The sequence below is a fragment of the Anser anser genome (assembly GCF_964211835.1).
Source record: "Anser anser genome assembly, chromosome: 1".
Taxonomy (NCBI): domain Eukaryota; kingdom Metazoa; phylum Chordata; class Aves; order Anseriformes; family Anatidae; genus Anser; species Anser anser.
This window is the reverse complement of record NC_139720.1, coordinates 82,313,469-82,335,879: the sequence shown is the minus strand read 5'-3', so window position 1 is coordinate 82,335,879 and position 22,411 is coordinate 82,313,469. Positions and strand designations below refer to the sequence as shown.

At 37.6% G+C, this 22,411-nt stretch overlaps 1 protein-coding gene across 21 annotated transcripts in view; it reads right to left on the bottom strand.

Annotated features, from left to right (window-relative positions):
- ROBO2 (roundabout guidance receptor 2) overlaps positions 1-22,411 on the bottom strand; it is a 349,600-nt gene that overhangs the window by 134,934 nt on the left and 192,255 nt on the right. For 20 of the 21 annotated variants that reach the window (XM_083821015.1, XM_083820994.1, XM_083821010.1 and 17 more), the window contains exon 4: positions 13,591-13,729. In XM_083821015.1, the coding sequence (XP_083677141.1) occupies positions 13,591-13,729 (139 nt within the window). Of the gene's footprint in view, positions 1-842; positions 13,537-13,590; positions 13,730-22,411 lie in introns of those variants that run through there. The other variant, XM_083821003.1, reaches the window with a different exon arrangement.

Below are 22,411 nucleotides of genomic sequence, written 5' to 3'. Positions count from 1 at the left end.
AAGTAGTTCCAAGAATAAAGACAAACCAAGGCATCTTTTTACACTTATCACAATACAGTTGAGCTTCATTCTATATTCACTAGGTCTATTCATTAGCAAAAAATGAATTAAAGAAGACCAAATTGTGGCTAACTGTTCTGTCAGAGAAAAACATAAACACAGATCATATCCATTTCATTAAGAGTTACACTTAATTGTATGTAAATGTTGCATGTCAGGTTTAACTGATGAATAAGAGATATGCCACCGGGAAGAATAACTAGGTGCCATGGCATTCTACAGAAATTTTTAGGGACCATTTTTCCTAGTGTAATACCATTGAGGGGCAAAAATAGTTATGACAATAGAGAGTTTCATGCACACTTTCTGGATCAGTACAGAGCTATTGCAACTACGCATTCCAAAACCATATGCAGCTGAGGCACATTTCTTCTCAACTGTTCACAGATTAGGTAGTTTTGCATGCTGTGCTGCACTAGTCAATGGCAAAGAGAATCACTTTTTCCATAATAGAGAAAAGGAAAATGGTCTCCCTTAAAAATCTCAAGAATATGACAACAGTATCCTAAAACAATGGAGCAGTTATTTGTCATTGGCGACCACAGAGTTGCAGACAAAAGAAAACGCTCATTTTCTTGACACAAGGCCAGCACTAGGGGACCGAAAACATGAAGTTGTGTTCAGCTCCTGTAAGATGATAAAACTAAGATAAGCTGTAGTGTAAATATGGGTTGGATACAGGAATCACGTTTATAAAGCTGGGGAAAAATTAGCCGCTTATTTTGTTACACTGACTTTTTTTTTTTTTTTAAAGATAAATACCATCCCTGTGGTTGACTTACCGCTGCTGAGATAAAACCAGACAGACAGCAGGGCTGGATCTGACTGGCTGGCTGCTCGAACTGGGATGCAGGCAGCCTGGGACAGGGCCCTACAGTCTGCTGTGGGCTGCAGCTGACTCGCTCTTCTTCATCTCACTGATGTGCTGGTGCCGGCATGCCAGCCAGCTGCCTTGGAGGCTTCAGAAGTCTTTATGCTTGCACCTGCCAATCATGCAAATTGTGCAAAGGCTGCTGGGGGAAAGAGCCAGCTGCATGGCATGCCAGGACGCGGAGTGAGAGCACAGCCATAATCTCCCACTTGGGTCGAGAAACGGAGGAAGGAGTAAACATGTCACTGTCATGGCCCAGTTACCAATTACTTCAAGGAGTGGCCCAGCTCTCCCTGTCTGCATCTCCAACAAGGACATGCTAGGTTTTTGGACCACCCTGGCAGAACATGCCGTCTAGCAATTGGATTCATACATAGATGGACCCATGGGATATTATAACCATCTGCTGTCCTGAAGTATTGATATGCTGCCCCTCAGTCATCTGTTCCACCCACTCTGTCCCCAGAAGTCACCATGGTTCAGTGAAGAGCTTTGACAGGCAGGAAGGAGAAAGGAAAACTGTTTTTCAGCTTTAGCTGATCCACAGCAGCACAAGGAACTTGTGTGAGAAAGGGACTGTGAAGTAAGTTGTGAAGTCTGAATATGCTTGTATCCCTTCAGTTTCTCAAGCAACGGCCTGTGAAGTCTTGAATAGTGCTTGGTCTCCTCTTGATCCCAGAGCTTCATATGCCTGCAACAAGTTTCCTCCTGGGTTTCTGGAGAAGATCACTCTCCCCTGGATCACTTCCAAGCTGACACTTGGAACCAGGCTCAGGGCCTCTCTGACTGCCAGTACCAGTCACAGACAGAGGTTGATGATGGAGTGGCAGAAAACCAGGCTGTACTGGTTATGCAGGTCCTTAACTTTGCTGGTGCGCTAAGAAGGCATTGCCTTCAAAATATGTGCAGCATCAAGAAACACCTTCCAACATATTACCCAAATATTGCTGACTCCTAGCCAAGTAATGCCAACGTTCAACACAAAATGTAGGGTGTCAGACATGGGCTTCATATGTTTATGGCCATCTAATTGATTCTGAATACTTCCCTTTGTTAAACATTTGGAGGTGCTTAACCTTTCAGTTTAGCTTAAACTTCAGCCATCTGACTAAACTGGAAGAGGTCTTTTAAACAGCCAGTCAGCTTGTGTGGGGATAAAACCCAGCCACTTTTGGGCATCGTGTTACATAACTTGTGTTGTACAAGTCCTAGCTCCAGTAGGTCTGTCTTTAATTACCCAAGAAAGAAGGGGGGCAGGGGACTGCGAAGGAAGAAGCAAACAGAAACAACAAGCAGATGAGAAAACACTGCTGGTGAGGAAATTCTAATAGAAATTGAGTGATTTTAAGTGAAATCTGGCAGTCTCTGGCACATATGAATGCATTCATTGTTGCTAGTTTTGATTAATGACAGTTGTACAATAGTGTGCTGACAGTCACTGCCATACAGACACTTTTTTTTTTTTTTTTATATGAAACTCTGCTGAAAATGCAACCCAATCAGATTTGGCCCCCGAACAACATGTGCTATCATCACTGTACCGTGAATTGAGATTGATTGGTAACCAGCTGTGACAAAGTGGGAAAAAGAGCCTTGTCTTTTTCAAGAAAAGAAAAAAAAAAAAAACTCTGAATCATGTCAAAACCATTACCATCTGCTCAACCAAATAACAAATAAAACAAAACACATTAACTATTTTTAAGTATCACAAATTAATGTACCAAGGTTAGATTCATGCATTGGCTTAAGCATCTAAGAATAACCTTGAATTATACTGTTTTTGTCACAGTTAGCAGTTCTTCATTTTTTTTCCCTATATTCAAAAGTGTATCTGTTCCTATTCAGCCACCAATCTTCCATGGTTATCAAATAAAAAAAGTGTGAGAGAGAAACAGAGAGAATAAGAAAATTTACTGAAGTTGGAGAGATTTAGTGGTATGTTTTTTGCATTTGATATGCATTCTGCTACTTCATAGAAGAACTCTTAGATATCCAGTTTTTCAAAAACATGCATGCAGCTATGCATAAAAATATGTTTCTTTGTCTTTTGTATGCACAGGTAGAGCAGCTGCGTCTGCATCTGGAGTTGTTACATTCCTAGATATCCAAGTAGGTCTAACTAGTGAGGATGCAGTTGCTTCAGCTGTGCATTTTAAAGTTGTAACAATGCATTACTACGTTCACTAAATTCAACAAAACCAACTCAAAAAGATGTCCTTCCTGCTAAAGGGAAATTGCAAAAGTCACATCTTAATTGCTGTAAACTGATGCTGTTGGCATCAAAAAAATTACATCAATTTATACCAGGCACCTATTTTCTTTTAAATATTACTCTAAATGTAAATATATATATATAACATATATATATATATAAATGTTGTATGTAGGCTTCGTAAGCTTTCCTTTTTTTGTTGTTGTTTTCTTTCAGAGATGGCACAAAAATTACTTTGCTCTGTTTCCTTTTGCCTGTTTGGCAGGCAATTTTGCAACATACACACACAAAGCTTGAAGATTACTCACAACATCAATGATTAGGGAGCCCAAATAGAGAGATGCTACCAGCCAAAAACCAGAGTAAACAGGAGGTAGTTACGGAGGCTTAAGCTTCTGTCTCCACTTCTCTTTTGTGGTGCTGGCACTTCACTTCACAGCATAGTGCCACAGCTTTTCACTGGCTGCTGGACTGTCCATGCCAGTTGGAAGGAGCCAGAGGGAAACTGCAGTGAAGTTGGAAGCGAGGAAGTGTGAGCCCCTTACCTGCTTCGGCCTTGTGTGGTCCAGGAGCAGAAAGGAGATCCGCCGCTCCCACCAGGGATGTATCCACCCCTGCTACCAGCTCCCTTACACAAACTGTTTCTTTTCCACTTACAGCCCATGCACAAGCCTATGTGAGTGACACAGGGAAAGATAGTGTGCCTCTCCTTTTCGTTCCCTAGAAAACCCTAATCACTGACAGAGAGTGCAAGAATGCATACATTTGTGTGTACTGGTGTCTCAAATCGTTCTCTTGTACGCCTGCAATCAAGGCTGCTTCTTGCTGGGTGGCTCTAAGATGCAGCTGAAGGCTGCAATAAACTGCCCTACCAGGGAGCTATCCCCAGAATGAGGGACAAGGCAGCTGCCACTCACGGGCACATGTGCAAATTCCCATTTATTCCTTGCCTATGCCGCTCATACCAGAGAAAGGTACAAGGCAGTGCAACATCACCTGGAATTTCTTAGTGTGAGGCATGTATACAATCAGTCATGGAAGATGGTTTAGTGGCCTTATGTCAACAAGCCAGAAAAAGAGCTAAGTGATACAGGCTACTGTACACTATTTTTTCTTAAAATATACTGATAACAGGTTCTGCTTTAGTCCAAAATCTTTTACGTGTTGTTACCAACAGATTCTTTATAATTTTTTATGGTTGACACTCTCAATTGCAATAATACAGAACACAGAACCACACTGCAATATGCCTTAAGCATAAGATATTCGACAAAATGGCCTGAATCTCATAAAAGATGTATGCAACGGTTACAGTAACTGTGCCAACATTGTGAAACCATTCCCATGTCCAAGAAAATCATGTTTTCCAACTTCTCTGGAAGCATTAGACTATGCAGCACTACTCTTACAAACACACATATGTGAGTGCACATAGCTAGTACTTCTAAAAACCAGCTGCCATGAGCTCAGAAAAGACCCAAGAAAGAAAAATGGGACTGCTTTTTCATTCACATTAAAATAATTTGAAAACATAGAAGTTCAGAACAAAATGTACGTTTGGGGAGCTGTTTCTCAGCAAACACTATGAAAACTGATAGAGGCTCTTTTCTGCCTCTACATCTCTGCTTGCACAGAGAATTACCACGTTAATTATCCAAAATGGGCTTCTGATTTGATTTGAGTTCCAGACAGATCTCCACATTTCAAACGTTGGAACCTCAGTGGAAGTATGAGCTAAGAGACCATGTAATGACTTGGCATGGAGGCCTACCCTCCTGTCACCAGAAGTAGTCCTTTACCTCACATATGAGACGCATTTGTCAGGCGCTTGGGGAGATTTGTATTATTAATGCCTATATCATAAATTTATCTATCTGAAAAACACTCTTGATTCACAGGGTTATCTGCTCGGCACATCACTGCCATTACTTTTAAGGAAATTAGTTTTATGGAAAAACAATATTTTGTTTTTCCTTAAAATAAGGACTGTGTTCCAGTCATTGCAAGTATCCTTTTGTCTATTTTTATTAAAAAAAAAAAAAAAAAAAAAAGGAAAGGAAAGGATACTGCAAGGACTGGGACACTATAAGAAGATCTGAGCCAAATTGACATTTTGCTCTCACTAAATATAGTTATCTGATTTTTTATTTTTATTTTTTAATATGAGTACATAGATTACGAGTAGTTTGAAACAAACAATTTGTGTTGGCCATTTGTGTTGGCCTGTTATTAGTTGCCTTAAGCATGATGAGTGATTATGGTATACTTGTCAGAGAACTAACTGAAATATTTTTAATCTGTATTTTGAATCAGTAACCAACCATGAAGTGGTAATTAAAGTTGAAGTCATGTTAATACTTTAATGAAAGTGCCTTCCACATTACAGTTGAGCCAGAAAACATATTATTAAAAAGCATGTTTTTGCTAATGTAGGACTTAACAACAGCAACTGGAAATTGTTCTTAAAGATAAAACTTTAATCTTGCATTGTTTTCACTACCAGTTTTTGTTTGTTTTTTAACTGAGATGATGACTTTTGTATCCCATTCAGGGATAAAATGTACTTAAAGGAGAAGAAATCTCTCTGGGCCAACCATTCCAATGGCATCAACAATGCTGTGGTCACAGCTCTTGAATCTTATTCTCACTTCAGCATAACTACCAGCTTTCCTTTCCTGAATGTTTCACATAAAAACTGCACAGCTATCTATCTTTACTTTTTCATTCTGTAATCTTAATAGTCAATAAACTAATTATTTGAGTGAAATTCTACACCTAGTTTTCTTGGGTATCTTTCTGCAAGACCGTTTATTTCCCGCAATCTTTCATGACTGGAAAATTCAGAGAAATCCATGTCTGAGGCTACTATTACTGGTATTAAATTTCCCTTCAGACCTCTGCTAGTGACTCCATTAATTTTCAGACACGTAACAATTTTAGGACATTAGACAACAGAGAATAAAAACTAAACAATCCTCTTGTGGCAATCCTATTTTAGATGCACTGCCAGTGATCACTTTGCAGATCACCAATGGCTCACACAGCATAAAGAGAAAACACATAGGCAGGACTGGTAGTTGACACAATTCCTTTAAGGCTGTTGTCCATGGAGTTGTAGAGCTATTTTCCCAACCTTGACCCTTATGTAAGCAACTGGAGACTGTTTTCATGCATCTGCAAACAGACTGCCTGAAATAATAGCTCTTCTTCAGCTCTGTGGTGAGACCTGACACTTAACATTAAGCCAATTTAAACGCCAGTGCTATTAACCATTTCTCTGCTGTTCAGTCCAGCACAGACACACATCAAACACTTCTGCTCACAGCATTTAATATTTCATACAAATTGAACAGTGGATAGCTACTGGGTTAGATGACAGATTTCTGGGGTAACTATGGGATGATCCATCTACAGGGCGTTATTCAATACCATGCCTTGAGGGACTTTAATAGTCAAAAAACACTCTGATTTACACTTTCACTTGGCCATGTATTCCTCCAAAATCCACAAGGAATATTTTTCCACTTGCAGATTGGGAAGGAGTCATTGACGGGCAAAATACCCATCAGAGAACAGGATTGGTTACCAAAACAAAAGAACAAACAGTAGGGTACGTCAACTGGATGCTACCTACATACAGAAAACTAAACCAACCCCTGCTTCCCTTTTACCGCTCATCAGCTCTCTCTCTCTAAATGGTACCTCTGGCCTTACAGAAGTTTCCACAAATGGTTCAACATAACAACTAAAAACACGCTTTGATTGCATACTGCTGAAATCTGCCTGTTCCAGTAGGCTACGCGGATTCTCTACAAGTTGTGTTACAGCTTGCCATGTGCTGCATTAAGCCCAAGATAACAACGTCCTCTGTGAACCACCTCTACTCCCTTCAGCTGTATGTAAGAATACAAATAACATATTAAACCTCTTTCTTTCACTGTCTCCTTTTGACAAGCTATTAAGAACATCCAATCTTCTCCCCTATGCTCCTCATAAAGGGAGTTATTCTCTCCTTGATGCCTAGCTTAGGAAACAAAAGATGGACATGCAAATCATACTGGATCTAACCAGAGGTAATGAATAGTACACATAATATAGCTAATATGAAAAACATCCTTTTTTTCCTGACCCTTTATTTAAAACTGTTAATTGTCATTAACTGCAACAGAAATTTGCTGATGTAACCAAAGATTATATCCACTAAGGTACTAAAACACACTCTTTAATTAATTTTCAATACACATTAGACTGAATTTTGTTACATTCTGCACGGAGATTAACTCAACCAAAGCACACAGTGCTATGGTGTTATTAACTCATATTTCATTGAAAGGTCATTCTCCCCTTGGTTGTGTCTAGAGGAGGCTGTAGTTAAATACCTCACTATCCCATCCACAGAATATAAATAGAATTATGTAGAACTGTGTTTACTCACAGAACCCATAGTTCCATTGTTTCTTCAAAATTACCATTTCTCTGGCTTACCTTATCGTGAGATCATGCAGAAACACAAATGTAGAACACTTCTGGTGATCATGCCCTTTCTGGATCTTCCCTTAAAAATCTAACTCTTCTGAATTGATAGGGATAAGTTTTGCTGTAAATAGCATTGAAATTTGTTTTAAAGTTTTGTACCTGGGAAGACTATGATATTTTTAAAATTTCATCTCTTACCCTTAGGTTCAAGCCCACAAGAATCCACGGAGGAAAGCACAGAAATGACAGCACTTTGTGAAAACGCATGCCTATCAGAAGTGACAGACAGAATTTCTGAGCAGCCTGTGTGTGTGCAAGTATTCCTCAGGCACAAGAGGCCGGTTTTAAAAACACAGCAAGACTAACTTACCTACAAAGACTTTTGATGGAGCTAACACATATAAGTTAAGTCTAAATACTCAGCTGTAGTCAAGGTTAAACATTAGGGCCTGTCACTTATAGCAATTAATGTTCTCAGCAAATAATGACAATCCTTTTCTGCACTTAAATATATGTATAATTTTCAAAACCAGAAAAGGTGCATTTTCCCAAATTATTTTATGGAACATTCTTAATCTTTAGTAAGTAAGGAAGCTTACTGTGCTGTTTATGATTTTCACTGCTATGTATCACTGCTCTGTCTCATTTAATAACCTGCAATCTTGTAACACTTAGCAATACACTCTGTGTAAACTACACACCATTTTCCTTCTGAAGTATCACTCTTGATTTTTCTGCCTACACTCTCCCATTGTGTGGGCGGCACATAATATAAATACCTCTTCCTGCTGGTGCAGTTGCCACTTTTCATTTCTAGTATAATATTCATCTAATAGACAATACCTGTAAATGCAACTTACAAGAGCAGGTTGTAATCTCATTAAAGATGTATTTACTGAGCTAAGCCAGCTGTTCTGGGCTGGAATGTGGAAAAAGACCCAAGTGATTGCTACTCAGTCATTTTTAAGGCAACTGAAAAATACATTTGCTGAGCTAACCTCACTCTCCCAAAGAGCTGGCACTGCTAGCTTCTTCTGTGTAAAAGGTTTAAACAGTTATTATAGCGTGTCACAAATTTTAACTTGTAATTGAAAATCTCTTGACTTCCTCAAAGAAAAAAAAAAAGAGAGAGAAAAAAGAAAATATCCGTATTACTTGCTATGCAATTACAGACTATGCAGCTGCTCTCTTCGGCTGTGCTAGAAAATTTAAAGACATGAAACACTGTACAAACCTTATTCAAATTTTATTGCTAGTCATAGATATGCCACTCTCACATTGGAGCCTCTCAAAAAATATATCAGTTTCTTCCTGTTACCAGGACTAAAAAGCAGATGCATCAAGGGTTGATTGAGGCCATATTGAGTTCCTCACAACACAGGAGACCATCAGACCCCATAGCAGGAAAGTATATCTCTATTTCTGCCAAGCAGACATCAAAGGAAAGCTACCTGAACATGTGGTTGGAAAAAGACTTCAATGTGTAAAAATGATTTTTCTTTAATTCTAAGTATTTCCTGATCATTCTGCATAGCCACAATTGCCTGAGTTGCTTTAATACAATTTTTGTGCCATTTCCTTGTGTCACTTATAATGAAAAGAAACTCTATTCATGAAGTAGCAAACCTAGTATTTCAGCCAAGGGCTTAAGACTGGTGACCCCACAATATCCTGTTCATCTCCAGTAGTTTGACGTGAGTCATACTTGATTAACTATTCCCCTAGCTTTTTTGTACTGTGTAAGCTATGGTGTGATGTTTAATTTTTTGAGCAATTAAAATAAAATATACACCATGTGCCTCTATCCTTGATTTACAATGCATTTCGGTCTTGGGGTCACTGATTCAAAATGGACAGCTTCTAGAAAAAAAGCTTTACATAGCCCAGATTTCACATTGTACTTTGATTTTGCCTGTTGGTGCAGTATCAGCATTTTTTATAGCATGCTTTTCATTTGCTGGGATTGGTTTAGGGTCTAAAAAGAATTTTCAAATCTGAAGAATCAAATTAATTTATTATTAAATCTATATATATATATGGGTTTATTAATAAATTTATATATATATATAAGTTTAATAATAAATTTATATATATATATATAAAAGCTATGAAAGCAATTATGCATAATTCACAACACTGTTTCCACCTGCTCCTTTCTATTTCTTTCTTAATTCCTGTCCAAAGATACAAAAAAAAGCTTCATGATTTTTACAGAAGTCTTTGAAATCTCAAGATCAGGTCTACAGGAATTTGGAAAAGTTACACCCTCTGAATGTTATCAAGACCTTTTTTCAAGGACGTTTTAACAATGTCCACTACAAGAACAACTTAAGTTCTTAAATTTAAAATATAGATTATTGTAGTTGTTTTAGATCATTAATTCAAAACAGCAAAAATGTGGACTGAAGACTACTGAAGACTTTCACATGCAGAATAAACTTCTGCCCATCTGTTCTCACTTTTAAAGCATGATTGTTCATAAATTTCTGGGTAATTATAAGGACAATTAAACAAAATACCCACATTAAGACTTTTTATTATTTTCATATTTTCAAACACTTATTTCTTTAGAAGTGTTTTTTTTTTTTTTTTTTCCAGTGCCCCCCCCTTCAATCCAACTGCAACTGGAAGTGTTTACAGTTCATCAGGGACTTTTATAATTAAAACTATAATAGCCTGAAATTATTTTTCAATTATTACTCAACACACCAATTGGTGGAGCAATACTGTTTATATTTGTCACCAGAAATTACTGTGATTACTTTTCTCTTTGCTTTCAGATGTAAAAAAGCTAAAAGAAAGTAAGATGGAAAAACAGAGAAGGATTTCTGAAAGACTATGGATCTAGTATCAGTCATTCTGGCATTCACCAGAAGCAAATTACAGAAACAAAACGCATGCAAAAATTGATAATTCAGTTTATCCCACTTTGCTGTCACTGACCTAGACATTTTTGAAAGTTGAACTAACGACAGAAATTTTTAATAATTTGCAATACTTGTTGAAACAGGTACCTACTATAATCGCTTTGTAATCTAGGGATGTGGCCTAAAGGAAATTATTGGAAAACAACAACAACAAAATACAGACAGATGTGCAAAGAACATCATTAGCTGTGGAAACAGAAAATTGGCACTGAAAGCTGTAAGACAAATAGCTGCACAGATCTGCTCAGAAAAAGGGATTTATTTACGCAGAAAGAATAACAAAGGGTATTCTTTATTTCATAATCCACTGTAGATGTTAAAATGCTTAAAATAGAGGAGTTCTGAAGATGAAAGCTACTTTCTATTTTAACCTCCAAAAAGAAAATCTTGTATTTCTTCAAGGAGGAAAGACTTAGGAATACTCTTCTCAGTTTATAAAATGGTCACATTTTCATTTTCTTTTCTATTCATTCAAACTACACCTGGGTAAAGTTCTTTGTTTGCATTAAAAAAAAAATCAGGAAAAACAATACCTTTTCTCTCACATACCCCAAGTTTACCCTCCTTCATTAAACAACATGGAGCATGGTTTGCAAATTTCCAGTCTTTGGACACTTAGGATTCTGCTTATGTATACTGTTGTGTATATGATACATTTTGAAAAATAAAACTTACAGTCCCGATCATCGGAGGTATTTGCTTTTAAAGTACAGATATTGGACTCTACTAGATGATCACAACCTATGTCGTTCAGGTTGTGGTGGTAACCTTCTACAAGGACAACAGCAGTGGCAGTCGTCTACCCCCCAAGGTGGTCTTCAGCATGGGACCCTTCAACTTTGCCCCTTCCTCACTGTGATGTTCTGAGAAGCTGACATAACTGAAGACATATCCTCCCTTTCTATCTTAAGATGCCAAACCACAGTAAATTAAACGTTTAAGCGCAGTGTAAAAACACTGCTGAACACTGTGAATAGTTTCTGAGCCTGAAGTTGAGTATCATCAGAATGTATCTGATGAACCTGCCCTTCGCTTAGTTAAAAGCATAGTAAAAACTCTCTCCTTTCCTGTTACATTTCTTCTTTCCTAGAAAGACATCATGAATGAACAGAAGCTACCTCAAAACACACAGTACTTAAGTTTTTCCACAATAAAATACATAAAAAAGGAATATAAAGCCACTAAAAAAAAAAAATAACGCAATGTGCAACCTTATTGAAGGCACTGTCAATTCATCAATTCTGCCTATGAGACTTAGAAGACATGATTTAAACAGTAGAAGTAGCACAATAGTAAGACTAAATCACAGCAGCATAATGCATTTACTAAGGGATACTTCGCAATGCACAGTTAAATAGCAAGGAAAAATTCATCTTGCCATCCAAAAGACTGCTCTTCAAAATAATCTTCTACACATTACATACATACATATCTACCTAAATAATTAGGTTAAAAAACTACGTCAATTTTAATTTGTTTTAAGTTGCAAGGAGAGATTATTTTAAAATGTATGTACGTTTATATGTATACGTATCTCTTCTGTTAAAACAGAAATGTTTTTTTTTTCCTGGAATATGCATCATTACATTAATACATACACTAATATATTCAATTAAATAATTGCATATTCACTTAAGACATCTTATAGAGTTGAGGATGTGGAAGCTAAAACAGGTATTCTCCAATTTGAATTTTGATTTTTATTAAAGATTTAGATATTGAGAAACAACCGATGTTAACCTTAGACATAACGATGACTGCACACTGTGTGATTCCAAGGAATTTTGCCATCATTTTTCATGAGTTTGTATGTGACACTAAATTCCATATTTAGCAACTGGATAAAGACTGCCAGACAACAGTCTTACCACATTTTACCATGTTGGGGTGAAAATGTAAGACAGGCTGTGATTAAGAAAGAAGGCCACAATGTCTAACTTGTTTTACTTAGGCCCAGTCTAGTAGTGTGCTCACAGCACACTTAATATACTCTGACAGGATCATACTAGTCACACAAATACCATTGCAGTTGCTCTTTTTTTTTTTTTAATGGTCACGATTGGAGAAGCAGAAATAATATTGGCAACCAGCCTACACAGGGTAAATGCAGTGTTTTAAGCACTTGTTTGAACAAGAAAAGATCTAGATTTTCTCCCTTTCTTCAAATTATATCTGCCACATCCAAGGAATAAACAACATTGATGGAAAACAACAATCAAGCGCGGTGGGGAAAAAAAGGCACTCTTCATGTCTTCTCTTTAATTTAAAAACACTGTGCAAACAATGAATCAGGAGTCACAGGGTCAAAAGAGAAGACAGGCTATAGGAGACCTGGATTCTCATTTCTGTTTCCAAACCTATTTCTATTTTAAGATATTTTAATCTAAAAATGGTTCAGCATCAAACATTGGAAGAACTCTGGAAACCAGGGACCAAACACTGTTCTGCTACCTGAAAGGAGCCAAGTTAATTTAATGTCCTTTTATAAGACAGACTCTCATACCCTGATCACTCTGGAATTTGTTCCAGATTAAATGAATCTTTCTTGAACACAAGTGCCCTGTTCCAGATTTCATCTTTATTTTCCACTTCCAATAGTTTGTTTCTTTTGCCTTTTCCAGAGGAAGATTTCTTTCTGAGACCCAACAGACATTAGCAAAGTAGCCAACAAAGCCCTGCCTCTAACCCACCCCATAAACATGACAGAGAAGCTCTGGGCTCTCCAGCCAAACTTTCTCCCTTTCAGTATTACCACGTTGCTATGAAGGCTATTATCATTGGTACAGTCCCTAAAACACTTTTATTTTTCTCCAGTAATGCAGTGAACTGAATCTGTTGACATCTACGCATCAATTTTCTTCCTCGCACAGGAATCCACGAGCTAGACAGCCCAGCTGAGTGGATTTCTCTACTCAGCTGGCTCTGGAACACGGTTTGCGGTGCCAAAGACCCGAAACACAGGAAATAAATCTAGCTGGGAGTGGTTCCAGGGTCGTTCAACAGCGGCAATTTGAAAGCGCTGGGAACACGAACGCTAGTCTCACCTTCCTCTCGGTGGGTCTGTGTCGTCTTTCTTCCAGCGGACGGTTGGCTGCGGGTCCCCCTGCACCTGGCACCGGAAATCCACGGCCTCCTCCTCCAGCACCACTTGGTTAATCGGCCGCCTGAGAAACGTGGGCCGCTCTTGAAAAGAGACATCAGAATTCCTCAGTGAGTCACAGGGCTGACATGAAAACTTTTGACTTTTCAGCACCTTTTTGTTTACCGACTCGTGGAAGGCAGAAAGGAGGACTGAGCTCCGCGAATTCAGACAAGTGGAACTGATGATGTGCATCAGCAGCCCGGATGACGACAGCTGGGCTGGAGATGCAGCGGCTGTCACGTCTGGCCCTCACGTAAAAGCCAAGTGCCACCAGCATGAAGCACGCGTTAGCCCCGACTGCCCGCCTGTCACACTACTGGGTACGTCTTCAAGACCGTGCCCTTCCACGTGAATGTTTTGGCTCTGCACTGCTGCATGCACGGAGTGTGATTTAAGAGCTGCTGTCTGCTCTAGCAATATACGAGCTGCCAGTGGAGACAGCCTGCCTTCAGCAATAATCAATACCTGGATGCTTCGGAGGAAAACATAAACTCTGTGTTATGCATCTCAGCCGATCGAGGGCTATTGTACCGAGGTCAAATCTTCCCTGATCCCCATCACTAACTTCACCACAGAAAACTAAATTAAGGTTTGAATAATCAGTTCTGTTTACCCTTGTTATGTTAGCCTGCACAGCTACAAATATTATTAATCATCATAATGTTGCACAGGCCTGCTTGAAATCCAGATGCAGAGCCACAATCTGATCTCAGTTACACTGGTACAAACTCAGAGTACCGGTAATTTCATTTGAAAGGATGTCACTGGGGTTAGTTTCCAAGTTGCCTTTGGATTGCATAAATTTGGTTCTGTCCTCTCCCAGCCATACTGCACTTTCACTGTCATAAATTATTTATGCCAGAGACAAACCATTATAAGACTGGGTTTATATGAAGCGCTATTTCCACTCAAGACAGCGATTTATTACACAGGCATTTAAAACCAGCTACACACTACGTTTCACATTTCATTCTCAGTGAGTTGAGGGCTATGATGTCACTTAGAAAATTAGTCAAAATTCACACAGATGTAAGCAATACAAGATTCTGATTCAGGCCGTTTGTCTTGATAACTACAGAGCTGAGTTTATAGGCTTGATATCTATGTTTAATATATGAAAATTAAAACAAACAAACAAACAAAAAAACCATTAAAAGAACATTAATAAGGTTGCAAAATTGAGCGTGCAGCACCTAAGTGCCAGAAGTGTCAGAATTAAGTCTGTCTGCATGCCATTTCATCATTCCCTTTCTGTTTATGCCTTATGGGACTGGTTGCAATTACACGATCACATACTATTTCTTCCCCAAACATCTCCAGATTGTTGGTATTCATTTAATGAGCAGGTGTTTAATATTTTGCTTTAGTTGTACTGTTTAGTGGGTGGCCTCCTGTCATACTTCTCAAATCTCACTTCAAAGACAGAATTATTAATTTCCTCACAATCTCCAATACACCTATCTTAATGCTTCATAAATAATTCACCTACTTTCATAGCCCCTCTCTGAGGTGTGATGGAGATCTAAGAAAGCAAGGTAAAAAAAACAAAACAACAACAAAAAAAAAACAACAAAAAACCTGCTAAATCTTCATGCCCAACTTGAGACACAAAACTGCCAACTTATTTTTTCTTGAGAATTCAGCATGAATTTTGTATGCTTGAAGCTCAGTTTCCATTGAATTCAGTTACAGCTGATAAAATGTTTACTACACGAATCAGAATATTAAGTCAGAAAATAAGGAACACAAAACCAACTGTTAATAAATATTTATAAGAGTGACACAACATCACATAGGAATTACATGATACTAGCAGGGGTACCTATTGGCAGAGAAAAATGTATTTTGTCAGCAGAAGAATTGACACATTCAAGGATCAACAGCACTTTTCCAGGTGCTAAAGATAATAACAAAGCTAAGGGACAGACTTTCTTCTCCCCATTTCTCCCAAGCCATTGCTGTTCTCTCACTTTTCATTGTTTTTTCTGCACGCTGTGCTGGTACGTTGCAGTAGCATTTGGGCAAGTAAATGCAGTTCTGGTCTCCCTCTGTCTTCATTCCCTGTTTCAAGCCTGTGTATCAGCCAGTCGTATATATTCTTCATTACAGCTCCTTGCCCTGAGGGTGCCCCACCAGATTTTTCCTTCCCTGAGCATGCATTCTCCTGATCCTTCCCAGTCCCAGCTAGGCTTGCTCCTACCCTGACCTTTTGTCTTGTCTAGCCTGTGAGAATGCCTCATGTCCACCTCTGGTCCAGCAACTAGCTGTGCCAGCTCTTCCCAGCTGCAGCCTGCTTCTTCAGCCTGTCTCCTCCTAACCTAGAACATTGCTGTTCACAGCCTCTACCCAGGAAATGTTTAAGTCCAGTCTCCCTTCATGCCTCTAACTTCCTCGTGCATTTTAGCAAACTGATGTAATTTTCTATTACATATTTGAACTACACTTGAATTGGAGCTTCTTTTCTCTGTGCCATCCAGATACAGCCCATCCAGAATATTAATACAAGAAAAATTGGTTGAAGTAACCAGACATCATTGCAGGAGACTGACAGCAAGAACTGTACTCTACTCAGTCTCTCAGGAGTATGAGTTTATTTATTTATTTCAAGAGGTGTATAAATGCCTAAGCTTAGTGAAAATTATTTGGGAAGGCAAAAAATTACATCTCTGGTACAGTAGCTACTATTTCCCATCGAATCCTAGGTTCTTGTTATTCAGTATGAGGGACCTACCTGCATTTCTCAGGACAAAAAGCTTCCTTCCTTTCTCTCCTTCAAATCCTTCCCCATATTCATCCAATTATCCTTTTACTTCCCAACTACAAGAACTTCAATATTTGTAGAAAATAATGAACAATTTTAACAATTAAAACAAAAAACAAAAACAACAAACAAAAAAAAAAAAACACCAGGTAAATCAGACATCAAGCATGGAAAATTTTGGATAAAGCCATTTTAGTTTGACAAACATTAAAACAGGATAAAGTAACAAAAGTGTTAGTTGTTGGCCTTAACGCTAAGCAATGCATTTGGCCTGTCTGTAAATATGTGGATCTAAAAGGGAATATCTTAATTAAACTTTCTGTGAGTTTGCAGCAGTATCTTATCCAGAACTTCTCACATAAAAGAGCATAGCTCAACGCCTCCTCTGAGCTCACAAACAATAGATTCTATATTTTGGAATTTATTTTTCAAGAGATGATCTTTAGCCAAGAGATTTAGATTCAGATCAGCATCCTTATAGGTGATTTAGAAGCCCTGGTCCATTCACTTTGAACTTTAATAAATCTGCATGTGCATGTATGTTTGCTTGGTCTGCATACAAAAATTATTTCAGAACCTCTTTATAAAAGCTTCCTGTAAACAACTAAGAAATAAACATATTCATGTTTATGAAATTGCTATTTGTGGCTGTAAATGGTTCTATACAGGAGATAAATTCCTATCACATTTTGAGGAGAACCCAGCTGATGAGACAGTAAATGGCTGAAAGATCATTAGGTAAATCACTTGATTCCAGACCAAGACAATCTAGGAGTATATATGTTTGTTTCAGATCAGCTTCTCAAATTATGTATTTTCCAAAACAGTTACGTATTTGCAAGAAAATAGATAGCTATGGAAGTAGAGACCACAGTTATCAAAGACATACAAATAACAATAAATGCTATTTCAATTTTTTCATCCCTCCATTTTGTACAGAGTGAATCTGGAAAGAACAAGTTCTCTTTCATGTTGTTTCCTGGATTTGTATCACTTAGACAACCCCTTGAATATGTCCAATAGCTAATTATACAGCAATAAAGTGATCAGAGGGAATGCCATTGCCAATGCAATTAACATTCTTTATCTGAGATTAACTGGATTTGAGTCACCTGCATAACTTGCTTACAATGTTAATCTCTCAGGAGACAGAGCTTGCCTGAGCATGCTAAATAGAGAAGATTTCTTTGCACAGCCAGGTCAAATACAGTTTCAGAGCCAAACCTCAGAAAATATCTTGTGATTTTTTTTTCTTTTGAAATGATTCACCCACAAATAAAGCCTTGTGGTGTAATTAAACATTGTTACTCTGTCAATAGCATTCAGAACATAATATATTTGAGAAACAAAAGGGTAATAAATTAAAATCATGGACATATACAATTTTTAATATAGTTACTTCATAAGTTTTCTCTGAGTAAATAAAATACCTACTTCCCAGGCTTTCACTGATGAATATTAAAAATCTTTGAAGAGAACTATAAAATAGGTCATGGTTATATGTCATGTCAACCAGTTGTACTATTACTGTGGTGACCTTTATAACTTCAGAATAAACTCTGCTTGCAGTTATAAAAGGGGATTGTTAATGCAATCTGGGCACACATCTACAGTATGTTGCAGTGCCTGAGATAGGCACTACAAGAAAATCACAGAACTGATCCAAGCCAGAAACATAAGAAAACCCTTCCTTGCTTTGGGTGCTGACACAAATAAACCCCTGAACTCAATTTTTCCTCTATTTAACAATTGGTCTGTGTATCACACTCTATTAGAGAGATTCGGATGACCTTCAGATGTATTATTGCCCTTTCTCTGTTCCTCAAAAAGTTAGACAGCCATATATGGGACCTCAATCTAATTAAAATGATCCTAACTGCCTTAATATATTTTGTCTGCTGAGGCAACTGCTAGAGTGAAGGATTTGATGGTCCCCATAATGTGGAGACTCAATCTGATTTAGAACTGTTTTCTCCTTCTTGGCTGGAGAGAAGGCATCATTTTTTAAAAAAGGTCTAAAAAGAAGCATTAAAACATGAGTTAGAAGGATGAGTTTTGGGAGGTATTTAATAGCAAATAGTTTTTTTTTAAAAAAGTTTCTTTTCACCTTAGTGTTCTGATGCAAAGTAAAAAAGAAACATTAGGTGATAAGAAGTAAGTTTCATTTCAGAATGCTGTCAAAACTGTAGGTATTTCATTACCTGCATCATGAGCTGGATATAGTAAAGCTGTCTGTCAAAAATGAAGACGAGGAAGGAGACAGCATACAGGACACTGGCCAAATAAATGAAAATATAGTTGCAAAAGCAGATATTTTACTATTTAAAGACATTCTTCTACTTCCTCTTTTCAGGCACTTTTTCTTTTTTTGGTTTGAGAAATCAGGAGTTGTGTAGACATTGCACACTTCTGCAGACATTGCATGGTACTAACAAAATGCAGTAAGCTTGCACAGTGAGTGCATGGAGAAACATGCAAATGAACTAGATTGATTTTTATCAAATGTTAGTGTTTTCCTCGTATTGTATCTATCTACTGTGGTTTTAATTTCAGGAACAATTTCTACTGAGTATGAGGAACAGACTTCAGAGCGCAATCAGACCCTTTTTCACAGTTGTATCATCCTATTGCAACTTGTTAGTACCTGCAGATAGCAAATATTGCAAAGCTACAATGATTCTTTACAAACTACCACAAGTACACTGCAAGTGGGAAGTATAAGGATGTGAAGAAAAACAGGAGGACTTTTGATCTGAGGGACAAAATACACACTGTCAACCTCTCCATCTTAAACCGTGAACATACACCCTGATTTAGGCAGATTTTCTGGCTGGGAAATCTTCTGGGACTAATTTGCAATATATGATGGGACAAGACTCTCTGCTAAGGCCTTCCATATAGTCAGAATTCAGGGAAGAAAAACGAGGCACAATGTCTTCATTAAAGGGTTTTTGGATTTCTTTCTCTAACATCATGTCATCACAGTCATGTCATCATTCTTGCTGGAACTATGGTATCTCTTTCAGCCTGACAATATCACAGAAACATCAAACACAAATACTTCTTCAAGCATCAGAAGAAAATACCTCTTCATCCCACAGGACCTTATTAGCTGAAGAAAGTTTCAGGCATCAAAGCTAAAATCAAAGATTAATCCAAAACAATCTTTAATATGTCTGAATTGACATATCTTTTAAGACATTTTTGTACTGTTATTAGTTATACTTTGCATTCTTTTGAGGCTCTTCTAAATATATCTCAATCTTTTCCACTGCCTGATGCCAGCCTCTTGAAGTCGATATATTAAGGCTTTCATTGATTTCACTGAGCTTCAGAATCAATATACAAGATACACCTTTGTACATTGTCTTCAAACATAACATTTAAAGTCCAAAGGAACAAAAAGAAATCTGAAAGAGTTAAACCATCTTGAAAACTTGTTTGATAACACTGCAATAGTATGACAAAATTATAAAATGTTAACAGTTATTCCTTTTACTTTATTTCTGGCTCCATATTATGTATTTACAAACCAAGCTTTCTTACAAATCGAAATGAAACTGCTTCTGCTTTGCATCTTGCCTGATTTTTGTTCAGTCAAAGGCTATGAGCCCAAACACAAAGCAGCTTAATTTGCATCATGCTTCTGAATTGGCATTTAGAATATGTGTCCATAATAATAAAATACCATGCTGTCTCTTTTGGGAAATGTTAGGATTGATGGATTAGTTCTTAACTTTCCTTAAAGGCCACCTTAGGCTCTGAGGTACTCGGTCTTCTTGCTCTACTCCAAGATAACACCTTGGAGCCTCAAAAAGACAATAACTAGCAGTAGTGTTTGATAGAGAACACTAACAAAATCTCATGCCATCATTGTCAATATTCAAAACATAGGAACAATTTTGGGAAGCACTGCTTACATAATCAATTTTATTTATGATATTTTACTGTAAAAGTTTTGGCTTTCACAAAATTTCTGCTTGTTGAAGAATCATAACTTGGGAACAAAAGAAATGCAATCTGCACAGATGCTAACAGCACACTTGAACATCCTTATCCTGGGTGAGTGCCTAAATGTTGAAAACTATGTTTCCTATGCAGATGGGGTTGAAAGAAAATGGCTTGTTTTGTGAAGGCTCTACAGGTGTCATCCACAAAGATCTCTCAGCAAATGTTATTGAATGGGTACCCATCTGAGTAAATACATTCTACATATGGGAAACTCTCATTTTCTATTCCCCTTTCTTTCCAAGGGTTTTACTGCACTTTTTATTTTATTTTATTTTACTTTTTATTCAGGAAAGGTGTAATCTTTTAGGCTAGGCTTCCATGCTGTTCCCATTGGGCCACCAGTTACTACCACACTGACTCAGTTTTTCCACAGGCCATGCCCTGAGCTGAATTTACTGCACGTGGAGCCAGAGACTTGTCACAAGTGACATGCAGAAATTAACTTCAGGTATTACAGAAAAACTTGGAGAGCCAAAAGTAACAAGTGGCCGATTCCTGGAAACGCCTGAGAACTAGTGCGAAACAGTTCCATTTCCTACAGAAGAGTGTTTTCTAAGGCTGCTTTCACAGTATGGAAAGGGTTTTCTGGGTTTGTTATTCAGAAAAATATTAGGAACATTAATAATCAGCTAAATAATACACCTTCCTCTCCAGAATCAGCACCAGCTGTAGGCTTGCCAGCCACATTATTACATTTTGTAAGCCTTTTAGCTAATATCTCAATTTTAAATATAAATCCTATTTTCAAATATGTTCAAAACAGCTGAAGTTGGGCTCTTGAATAACAATGGAAGCATTATGATATTTTTAATTTATGTTTCTCAACTTTTGCACTATTTGCATGTTTCCCAAACCCATGAGTCATATTATTCTGGATGCACAGGAAGGTTGTGGACTTAACAGATGACATGTGTTTTTGCCTGTGTCCAGTGAAGTCAGTCTGAACATGCACAACCAATCTGATGTTTCCCAGAGTTGCTGGATTTATTGGATTTATTGTGTATGCTTAGATTGATTGGACTGTCCAGTAGATGCATTACTTCCTGTAAACATCATGGATAATGCTCTCCAGTGCACTGTGCACTCACACACCCACACACACACAGGAGCTGCTGTCTGTACCCCAGGAAAGGAGTGTAACTGTTCTGCTTGTGGAAGGCAAAGCTGAGCCACCTTTGGATGGCCACCCAGGAATTTTAGACGGGAAGATATCCACATAGAAAGGGAATTTTACATACAATTTTTATTTAAATAGACTAACCTAGTAATGAAGAATTAGAACTTCTAATTTAATTTATTGCTGATTTTGTTCACTATTTGAAAATTAGACTTAGATTGTATTATATGAGTTGATTGTTACGATTAAATCCTGTAAAAGATTCAGAATGATGTAGTTGACTATGTAATGTTCTACATATCAAGACAAACCTAATGCTTTTCATAGCTCTGCAGGAAATGAAATTACATGCACATTTCACAATTTTTATTCCTATGGTTCAGTGTTTTTTAACAAATTATTTTCTTAAGGATTTCTTAAGGCTTTGTAGTTTAGGACTGCAATCTGCTTGCTATCCATGGGGAGTAATACCGGAGATTATCAGTATTTAAACTGATGAAGAAGATATGTCATGTCTCTTTAACATCTATATAAAGGCACAACCACAACAGATTGGCTGCAAAGGACATAATAACTTGATGGAGACCCTTTCTGTGTTTTTGGTTTTTAAGGTATACTAGTTCTTTTTTTTAATCATACGCTTCCACAAATACAGATACATAACAAAATAAGTAGAGTGGAAGCCTTCACAGTCTTATAACACCAGAGAGCACCAAATCCTCAGTCGCTCACAGATCTTGTTGAGCAGAAACTTTTCTACATCTTTTGTGAATCCCACAATGTGTCTTTTACAGTGGACAAACAAATGTTGAACTGCACATACATGCAAACACA